The sequence below is a fragment of the Diplodia corticola genome (assembly GCF_001883845.1).
Source record: "Diplodia corticola strain CBS 112549 chromosome Unknown scaffold37, whole genome shotgun sequence".
Lineage (NCBI taxonomy): Eukaryota > Fungi > Ascomycota > Dothideomycetes > Botryosphaeriales > Botryosphaeriaceae > Diplodia > Diplodia corticola.
The window spans coordinates 140,726-151,260 of record NW_017971516.1 but is presented as its reverse complement, the minus strand read 5'-3'; the positions used below and the strand labels follow the sequence as shown (position 1 = coordinate 151,260).

At 57.1% G+C, this 10,535-nt stretch overlaps 2 protein-coding genes across 2 annotated transcripts; one reads left to right on the top strand and one right to left on the bottom strand.

The window, feature by feature from the left end:
- Positions 1-743: 743 nt before the first annotated feature.
- On the bottom strand, positions 744-7,976 carry BKCO1_3700050 (chromosome segregation atpase family protein; the record flags this gene model as incomplete). The annotated part of the gene is made up of 1 exon (XM_020275145.1): positions 744-7,976. The coding sequence occupies one exon, from the start codon at positions 7,974-7,976 to the stop codon at positions 744-746; it is 7,233 nt and encodes a 2,410-aa protein (XP_020128919.1).
- Positions 7,977-9,797: 1,821 nt separating this feature from the next.
- BKCO1_3700049 (60s ribosomal protein l27) lies at positions 9,798-10,535 on the top strand (the record flags this gene model as incomplete). The annotated part of the gene is made up of 4 exons (XM_020275143.1): positions 9,798-9,804; positions 9,875-9,930; positions 10,100-10,436; positions 10,528-10,535. The coding sequence occupies 4 exons, from the start codon at positions 9,798-9,800 to the stop codon at positions 10,533-10,535; spliced, it is 408 nt and encodes a 135-aa protein (XP_020128848.1).

Genomic DNA, 10,535 nt, shown 5'->3' with positions numbered 1-10,535 from the left:
TTAGAAAGACAAATTGTAATATATATATTAAATTACCTACTTGCAAAGGTAATTCCTCTATCTCGAGCATAGAAAAGGGTCAATTCTACGGGCAGCGATCTGTGGCGGGCCTGGAAAGTCAGTGCGGAGGTGGGAAACTATGCGCACTTGATAGAAATGTAATTGGCAAGACGTCCGAGCTGCCCGACTATACAACCAAGGCATGGGAGATGACTAGTAAGAAGACTTCCATGACCGAGGTAGACAATGGGAGACGTATGTAATATGAGGCCTGGTTCGAGAAAGGCGAGGAAAAGTACGAAGGTTGTGATAATGTATATAGACTCCTCGTGAGGAGAAATGGTACACTTCTGCATTTTGTTCAGCGCATACTTTGTTTGAATCTTCTTAATGCATTTCTTTCCGCATGCCAGCCTAAAATGCTAATGCTACCGATCCCAATGAATGGAAAAGAAAGGGAGAGGAAAAGAAAACCTAAAGCCCATGACTTCGTGAGAGCCATCCCGCCCTATCTCGTGATTAAACCGAGTAAGAAAAGTGTCTAACAAAAGAAAAACATCAACATCATTACAAAGAGTGGCCGTAGCCAGTGTCCATCCGCTGAGAAAACCCCAAAACAAACCAAAAAACCCTCCGTGTTCCACCCAAGTACCCCCCCAATACCCAAACCATCTCATCAGTCGTAATTCCATCCCTTTCCCAAGCTCAACACCAAATGAAAACTCCAATCACAAACCTCTGCCTCACTGCAAGGCAGAACTGACCTGGCTCGCCTCTTCCTCAGCCACACGCCTGAAGTAATCCGCACCCTCCATTGCCTCCAGCTGCGCAGTCGGGAGATCGGATCCCAGAGCACTGTCATTGGGCGTGCCTGGGCCGAAGATTTCCTTGGTAGCAGGAGGCGCCGCTAGAGGCGACAGAACGTCTTCTGCTTCCTGCAGCTCTGAAGGCGCCGGGGGCGTGGCGTCGATCTCCGTGGTGGGGGGCTCCACGTCCTTGGTACCAGCGTCTGAAACAAGATCACTCTGTTGCTGCTCGTCAATTCCAGTTGAAACCTCGCTGTCGGTCGGAGCCTCAGCGCCAGTCGCGGCCTCGCTAGCCTCCAGACCCTCAGTGACAGTCGAGTCCTCAGTAACAGTCGAGTCCTCAGTGACAGCGGAAACCTCACTAGCAGTGGGAGCCTCACTAGCAGTGGGAGCCTCGCTAGCAGTGGGAGCCTCGCTAGCAGTGGGAGCCTCGCTAGCAGTGGGGGCCTCACTAGCAGCCGGACCTTCGCCAGCAGCGGGAGCCTCACTGGCGGTGGGAGCCTCGCTGATGGTGCCGCTAGCGACCGAGCTACCAGAAACCGACTCGGCGTAGCGCGGGATCTCAGTGGCCTCGCCCTCGTCCTCCTCAGCGGCTTCGCTGTAATGGCTCTCGCCATCCTCCTCATCCGAGATGTCGTCCTCGTGGACTGTAGCCGTGCCATTGCCCATGGTGCCGATGCTGGTGCGGCGATCGGCGTGGCTGACCGTGCCGTTCAGATAGGAACCCGTGCCGTAGGTATACTCAGAGCCAGCATCCGAGCCTCTGTCGTCGTAGGTCGAGGCGAACTCCTCGCCATCGCTACCGTGCCCGCTGACGATGCTGTGGTGGCGCTCGGTACCGGCGTCGCTCATCTCATCAATCTCTTCTTCCTCGGACTCCTCGCCCAGAATATCGTTCTCCTTGTTGGCGTCGGAAACAGTGCGCTTAGAGCTCCAGGAAGGCTTCTGGTAGCCGTAGTTAGTCTTGACCGAGTGACTGCGCTTAAGGCCTGTGTTCGGCGCGCCAGCAAAGCTCTGCGTGCCTGTCGGCGTGTTTCCACTGATCTGGCTGAGGGAAAGGATGCGGCGCGATTGCGGGTTTGCCTGGGCAGCTCCGTTACGCTTGGCAGCTGCGCGAGCACCTAAAGCCATGTTGACACCCTTGGCCATAGCGCTGGGAGGCGCCATAGAAGAGGGATCCGGAGAAGCGTTGCTGGGAGCACGGGAGATCCTGGGTGCCTTGACTCCCTTCTGGAGTAGTAGAGCACGAGAGTGGTCCATGATTCCGTTGAGAATACGGCGCTCCAACGAGTCCGCCTTGTGCTCCATGTGCTGGAGCTCCTCGCGACGGATGTTCAAAGCCATTTCAAGAGCAGACACATCTGCATGCAGACGCATCTTCTGGTTTGTGAGCATCTCTTTTTCGTGGCGAAGAGTCTCCACCTGCTGGCGGAGAGTGTCCTTCTCGTCATTGAGGTTGAGGATGTCGTTCTCAATGTTTTCCTTCTGGACAAGGCGGCGCTCAAGTAGGATAGCGGCCTCTTCGGCCTCCTTCTCCTTGTTCTCATGACCTTCGGTGATGAGCTTGGTCTGGAACTGGACAAACTCTGTGACCTCTGTTGCGGTGGCCATGACCTGCTGGTGAATCTCATCAAGGCGTTCGAGCTGAGCTGCGGACTTCTCGGCATCAGCCGCGTGACCCAGCAGCTGGTCAAGCTTTTCCTTGACCGGAGAGTCGTCGTACTTCTCGACCGGTTCTGGGGGAGGAGGGAGAAGGGCGGGAAGACCGGAGAAGAAGCTCTCCTTGAGCTCCTCTGCACGGCCCCTTGCCTCTGCGGCGGCGGCCTCAGCAGCAGCCTTGGACTCCTCTTGAGCGGCCTTTGCAGCCTCTTCCGTAGCCTTAGATTGCTCGTAATGCTGGGTGACAAGGGCAAGCACCTCTTGAAGGGTCATCATGAACTTAGGATGATTCTCAGTCAGGTCGTCTTGCATGACGGTGAGGGAGGTGATGGCCTTTGCAACCTCGTCGCGGGTCAGTTGATGTTCGACCTTGTTGTCCTCATGCTTCTCATCCATCTTGGCCGTGGCGTCATCGATCTTCGTGAAGACAGTGGCCGAGTCACCAGTCAACTTCTCCGTAGTCTCGGCGAAGGTCGTGTTCATGCCAGTGATGGTAGTGCCGAGGGTGTCTATCGTAACCTTGAGCTCTTCCGAAATGGTCTTGGTGCCGGTCATGAGTTCCTCTTGGGCGGTTGTTTTCTCGTCCATCTTCTGAGCCGACGCTTCCGCGAGCAAAAGCAGGTCGTCATACTTGGAAGTCATCTCGGTGAACTTCTCGTCGAGCTTCTCGACCAAGCCAGCGATGACAGCATCCTTGACTGCATCATGTTTCTCGTTGGCGGCCGTAGCCTTCTCTTCCGCATCAGTCTTGAGGCCCTCAATAGAACCAGTCGTGCGCTCGAACTCGCGGTTGACGGTCTCCATCAATTCCTTGACGTCGGCGGTGATGTTGAAGTTGTTACTGATAGTCTCCTCGAGGGTCTTGAGGGTCTCCTTAACACTTTCGACACCCTCACCGCCCTCCTGGAGCTTGGCCTTGATCTCTTCCTTGACAGCATCGAGGAACTCCTTGACTTCACCAACTTTGGTGATGATGGTGTCAGCCTCGTTCTTACGGTCGTCGAAAGCCTTGGCGGTGACGCCAATGTCGCTTTCGTAGCTTTCCTTCATCTTGTCGTGGCTGTCGCGGAAGTCATGGATCAAGCCAACCACTTGCTCGATGTCGGCCTTCGAAGGAACAGCCTCCGGCTCCGGGAGGGTCGCAAGCTTTTCTTTTATGTCGGTAATCAGGACTCCAAGAGCGTCGGTATCCTCCCTGGTGACCTTCTTGGCCTCTTCTTCCTCAGAAGGCTTGGTGTTCTTGAGCTCATCCAACGCTGTCTTCAAATCCTGAACGAGCACCTCAACAACGGCGACATCACCCTTCGAAGCAACCTCCTCGCCATCAATTTTTGCGACCAGCTTGTCAATGGCCTCATTTGTGACCAAGACTGCGGCTTCAACAACATCCAAATGCTCCTTCTTGACCGAAGTCTCAGGGTCCGGGAGGACCATCTCGTCGAGCTGAGCCTTGGCGTTTTGGAGAAGGGTCTCAATGGCGTCGGTATCCTCTTTCCGGGCCAAGCCTTCCACGATTTCTGTATCTCTGCGCTTGTCCTCGGAAAGAACGGTGATTGCAGCCTGGACATCCTTCAAGAGCTCCTCGACGTTGATCAAGTCCTCCTTAAGGGCGATTCCAGCAAGATCTTCCTTCTGAGCGATGCCATCAAAGTCTTCCTTCATGGCGACACCCGGAGCAGCCTCATTAGGAGGGGCAGGGGCAGGGGCAGGGATATTCTGAATGTTGGAGTCGATTGCTTCAATCTTGATTTGAAGTTGAGTCATCAAAACCTCCAGCTCTTTCAAGTCATCGCGCTTGAGACCCATTTCCGTCTCGGCCTCCGCAGGGACGTCACGGGAGAGCGCCTTATCGGGATCATCAGCCAGGACGACCTCGTTGCCGACGGCCGAAATGTCGTCCTCGACCGTGGCCTGCTTATCGCCTTTCAGGCGGGTGATCTCGGTAGTGATGGTCTGGATGCCCTCCTTGAGAGTCTCAAGGATCTCGTAATTGACGGACATGTCAATAGCTGCGCCAGCGCCAGTGGCAGTCTTGATGTCGGTCCGCAGACTTTCGACGCCATCGTTGATCGCATCCAGAATCTCTCCGGTAGCGGCCATTTGACGCTCCGGATTGTCAATCTTCTTGGAGAGATCGGAGCAAAGGTCGTCCAAGCCCAAACGCACCGTCTCCAGGACTTCTTCTGTGTCGGCGCGAGATGCAACATTGCCAAGGAGGCTCTTGCGAAGGTTCTCAAGCTGCTCACAAAGTGCTTGGAGAGCTTCTTCGCCAAGTCCATGGCCAGCGTTCTGTGATTGCGCCTCTTTGACGCCTTCCAGGCCAACACGGAGAGCTTCGAGGATCTCCTCCTTATCCTCCGGAGCACCACCGCTCTTGACCAGGCTACCACCTAGAGTCTCCTGAAGACGATCGAGCTCTTCTTTGATAGCCCCGAGGCTCTCCTTGGACGACTCGCTTTGATCAACCATCAGTTGATCCCGAAGGGCATCCATGTTCTCACGGACAGCGTCAATGATGTCATCTTTGTCCCCTGCTGCACCCGACTTGACCAGAGTTGTTGCCAGAATCTCCCGAAGGTGCTCAAACTCATCCTTCATCGATTTGATAACCTCTTCGCTCGAGTTAGCGGATCCAGCTGCCTCGTCCCGGGATTCAAGCTTGACGTGGAGGTTTTCAAGGCTGGCATGGATAGTATCGAGGACTTCGTCACGGTGGGAGGCGCTTCCATGGATAACGGCTTCGCGAAGCTGATCGAATTCGACCTTCATGGCCTCCTCCATCTCTTCCTTGATAGTATCCTCTTCGTCGCGCTTCTGCATGTACGTCTTGAGGCCATCGAATCCCTCGTTCAATGTTTGTAGAAGCTCGGTCTTGTCTCCGTTTGCAGTGGGCACTATCTGGCTCGTCAAAGTCTCGTGAAGATGCTCAAACTCCGATCGAATGTAGTCCAGCATTTCAGAGCGGTTGATGGCCTGATCCCCCTGGGGACCGGCAGCGACATAACCCTGTACGTCAGAGCGAAGAGTGTCCAATCCACCGCGGAGTGAGTCGATGATCTCGTCTTTGCCGGTGACATCCTGAGCGCGGTCCACATAGGCCTCAACCTCTGCACGAAGTGATTCCAGGCCATCCTTGAGAGCGTCGAGGACTTGTTCAGTGTCGCGTCCATTGGCAGAGGAGTATGCCTTGAATTCAGTCCGCATGTCCTCAACCAAACCCTGCAACCTGTTCATGACTTGCTCGCCATAGCCACCAAGAGGGGTCTTGGTATCTTGAAGGCCAGCCTTGATAGCCTCAAACAGGTCTTCACGGGAGATCTCGAGCTCACGAGGAGCAGTGTCGAGACCCGCTTTAACGGCATCAAACAAGTCATCTCGGGAGATTTCGAGTTCACGCGCAGCAGCCCCCCCGTGCGTTTCAAACCCATCCCGGACGGCCTCCAGGATGATACCACGTGTGATTTCCGGATCCAGGTGATTGGAGGGTGCGGCAACCTGCATTGACGGCCTGATTTCATCCAGGCACTCATGCACAGCGGAAAGAACTTCCTCGCGAATCTCGTGGGCGTTGCTAGGGGGTTGAGGGAACTCAACGTGGGTCAAAGCCTCCATGACAGCGTCCATCATGTCGTCACGGCTGATCGATTCCGGAGCTGGGGCGGAGGAGCGGTACTGAGTGAGGCCTTCCCGAAGGCATTCGAGAATTTCATCGCGCTCAAGACCGAATTGCTGGAGTTCAATCTCAGGCTTGTAAGCTTCGTAAGCCTCCTTGACTGCTTCGAGTATAGCATCCTTATCGAGCTGTGGACCTGACGGTTGGGCAGCTTGGCTGATACCCTGCTCGGCAAGAGCGTGCTTGACGACAGCATAGACCTCTTGGTTGTCGACTGAGGAGTCCATGGACGCGCCGGAGCCTCGCCTCCTTGACCTCAAGGCATAGTCCATGTGCTCCTTGAGCTCGGCCAAACCTTCCTGCACTATACGTGCAACGTCTTCCTTCTCGCCACCGCTCTCCAGAGCCAGCGCACCACTGGCGTTGGGTGTGATCTCGTCAATCTTGCGGCCAAGCTCACGTCCCATACCAAGCACCTCACCTCTCAGATCTCTCACGAAAGCCTTCGTTTCTGATGTGATGCCACCCGATTCCTGCACGCTGTCCTTGATCTTTTTCAATAGCTTCAGCATGTCGGCACTGACGAAGTCGGCTGCCTTTGGACTGGAGTAGGGCTTCGATGTGTTTGCATCATTTGAAAGACCAAGAGCCGCGTTGATGTCTCGAGTCGCCCTGGTCACCTGACTCTCGGGGCTCGATGCACGATACCTCTCGGAAGGTACATCCATAAGCGCGAGCGCGCGGCTCTCCGAACCCTGCTTGATGAACTCGACCAGCTCGCCGACCTTCTTGGAAGTCTCATTAGATTCTTGATTCGACTTCTCGAACAGGCCGTTTAGTGTGTTGACCAGGCGCTCCTGTCCCTCCTTGGTAACCATTTCCCGCACGATTTTCTCGAGCATTGCGACGCTTGCAGCTCCCTCGATGGAGTAAGGATTGGGGCTTCCTATCCTATCATCCATAAAAGACGAAGCCATGCGGGGAAGACGGAAGCCGTGTTTGTCCGATGCATCAGGAGTGCCAGGCACACCACTCATACCGCCGAAGCTGTTCGATCTTGTGTGCAATCCGATGGGCGGAGGGGGAGCGAACATGGCAGGGCCATTTATGTTGCTGACAAGCTCCTTCAGGCTCTTTCTGATGTCCTCGTCACGGGCATTGGTTGCTTCCTTCAAGCTGATGAGGTCCGTCGCGTTGTCCTTGCTGCGCCGGCTCAACTGTGCCATCTCGCGCTGCAAGTTAGTGGCTATGGTGGCAATCTCTCTGATTTGGTTAGAGAGGCCATCCGCATCTTGCGGCCTCGCGCGAGGCATGGCACCGTTTGCGGCATCGTGCAGAGGGGACTCGAAGTCTCGTAGAGGCATCGACTGAAGAGCCATGTAGGTGGCTGAGGGCGGCGTGTTTTCACCCAGGATGGCCTTGTGGTGGGGTGGTCTGCTTCCTGTTCGCAAAGGCGGCGTGTCTCGCATGAGTTCGCGTTGAGCGGGCGTAGGTGTGCTGGAACGAGTCTTCTCCGGGGATGCAGGAGGAGAGTTCAAGGGTTCGGGGACGGCAGACGACGTGCCATGCCTGCTTCCAGGCCTTTCCGGCGACTTTTCTGGCGAGCGGTTCGGGCTGAGTATGCTTCTGAAGTCACGAAGATTTGCGTCCTGGAAAGACTGTATCCGCTTGTGGGCAGCACCCTTGATGAGTGACCTCTCCGGCATGGGATTCGTGGTGTAGTTGGGCGCATTTTCACGGGCCTTCTCCTCAAGAGCCTTTGCAGCATTTGCGATGGTAGCAGAGGTGTTTGGGCGAGTGAGCAGGGGAGAGCCGGGGTTCAGAGGCAGCGGAGGAGGGGCACGTTCCGGATCTGAGCTGTCCCACCTAGAGAAACGGAGACGAGAAGTCAGTGGCATAACGTTCCTTGGGCAGGCGTTGCAGCGCCCGGGGCATGTGCGGATCGCGTGGAGTCAATCGGGCAGAAACGTGGGACGGGCGACGGGCAAAGCAAAAGAGTGGAGAGTGGGCTCACATGGGGATGTTGGACATGCGGCTGGAGTCGGACGAGAAGGAATGCTGGTGCTTGACCAGAGCGTCAGGCTCGACGGAGCTCTCTCGGCGACTGGACGGCATTGTCTTGTGATGCTAGAAGGACGCAAAAGGGTATCTGAAAATCGAGGAATGCTAAAGGCGACAATTCGGTGGAATGCGCGGATCGCTGCGAGCGCGACGCGGGGAGGCGGTCAGCGGCGCTGGGCGTGGGCGACGACGCGTTCTGGAGGGCCGGCTCAGCGCTCCAACGCGTTTGGAGGGGAGGATCGGTGCGGAGGGCGTTGCAATGCGGAGAACGAGGTTGGGCTCGCGGCAGGATGGTGGTGGGTTAAGAAAGCAGGGAAGAGCATGCGGTGCATGGGTGGTTGCTGTGGTCGTAAACAGCAGGTAAACAGAGCACTGACCGGGAGATCAGGCGGCTGCGACGCAAATCGCTCGCGAGTCCTCCACGTCACTGCCGGCCTGGGATCTGGGGCTGCGACCGCGCGCCTTGGTTTGGGCACCACTGCCTTGGCACCAGCCAATCGCAGCCCGCCGCTCGGGCACCACAGCAACCGCCTGCGCTCCCACTCTGCGCTGACAGCCAGGACTTTCTGCTCGACGCGCCGAGTCTGAGGCGCGCAATAAATCGCGCGCGCAGCCCGTCCCCAAGCACGCGTTGGATGCGCGCCAGCGGAGCCAACGCAGCTCGCATCGTTCCGTCCATTCGATCCATCGCGTGCCGCAGGCCTATTGCCCCACAGCTTGCGCGATTCTTTGAATCCCCATAGCGCCCGCCTGCCACGACGTGCGCTTGCCGCCTGCGCCGACTCTCTCCGCGGCGCAGCACGCAGTGCCTCGCAGAAGCGCTTAGAACACGGTACGAACTTGGCGACGACGCACAAGGCTGAATCGCTCCCGCCAGGGTCCGGGGCCTATCATCTTGGCCGGTGTTCCTTTTTTACTTTGGGCCAAAGCAGACAGCACGTGGACGTGCGGGCCAGCGCGCATCGGACCCGGCGGAGCCGCATGGTGTATCTTTCTCAACCAGAGATATCACGCGCATTGTCGCCCCAATTCTTTGCTTCGTCCAGCAGCGGTGGCATGGCCGCCGTTCTGCCAAACCGCACACCGCCCATGGCCATCACAATCTCCATGTGCCTACTAGGGCACGTCTTGTGACGGCGCCGCCGACGGCGGTAGCGCTGTCCAGGAAGGGGGCGCAGCATTGAAGCGGACGAAGATGGATTTCACGAGATAGCGGTAAAGTCGCAGGAGACGACGGAACCGTCGAAGACACTAGATTACCTCGCGGCGTGCCTTTGTTAAGGGAAGATAAAGTGACAGGCTCGCCGTCCGGGCTGAGCGCATGGACAAACGAGGCCGCCGCATCCCGCAGTCCGCATGTCCTGCATCGAAGTCCTCGCTGTGCTCAAGACCGTCTTCTGTCGTTGCTGCATCCCGAGCAGACGTCGCCACAGAAGAGGCAACAGACACAAGGCGAGCAAGGGCCACGAACGCGCGCGCTCATTGGACAGCGACACGCGATCGTATCTCGGGCCGCCGGTGGGCGGATTAACCTAAACGCCGAGGGTCCTCGCTTCCGGGCACCGCACGATAGCGGAGCCGGATTTTTACCCTCGCAACGACGACGACGACCTATATCACGCCCATCTCCGATCGCTCAACTGACGACAGCAGGCAAGATGAAGTGTACGTCGCCGCCCGCCGCCGTCTCCCCGTACTGCCCAACTGGCTCGCTGACACTCCGCGCTGTGTACAGTCCTTAAGGTCGGCCGTGTCGCCATCATCACCCGGGGCCGCTATGCAGGCAAGAAGGTACGACGAAAACCATCCACACACTCTGCGACCGATCACCGCCGACCGCTGCGTTTGGGAGGAGCCGGCCGGGCACACGAGACGGGAGATCGGAATCGCATGTTGGAGGAAATCGGCAGCCATTGGGGATCGCAAAGAACAGAACGTTGACTCGGGCGCGGAACTACAGGTCGTGATCATCCAGCCCCAGGACAACGGCTCCAAGTCGCACCCCTTCCCCCACGCTCTCGTCGCCGGCATTGAGCGCTACCCCTCCAAGGTTACCCGCCGCATGTCGAAGGGCCGCCAGGCCAAGAGGTCCAAGGTCAAGCCGTTCATCAAGACGGTCAACTACAACCACTTGATGCCTACCCGTTACACCCTGGAGCTCGAGGGCCTCAAGGGTGTCGTCAGCAACGACACCTTCAAGGAGGTCTCGCAGCGCGAGGAGGCCAAGAAGACCGTCAAGAAGGCTCTTGAGGAGAGGTACCAGAGCGGCAAGAACAGGTGGTTCTTCACTCCTCTCCGTACGTCTCTACCCCGTCCAAGAACCGGCCTTCAGCTGGCCCGGCGTGAACGAAGAGCGCAAAGGCTGACACATGTTTTTCCCGCGAACAGGTTTCTAG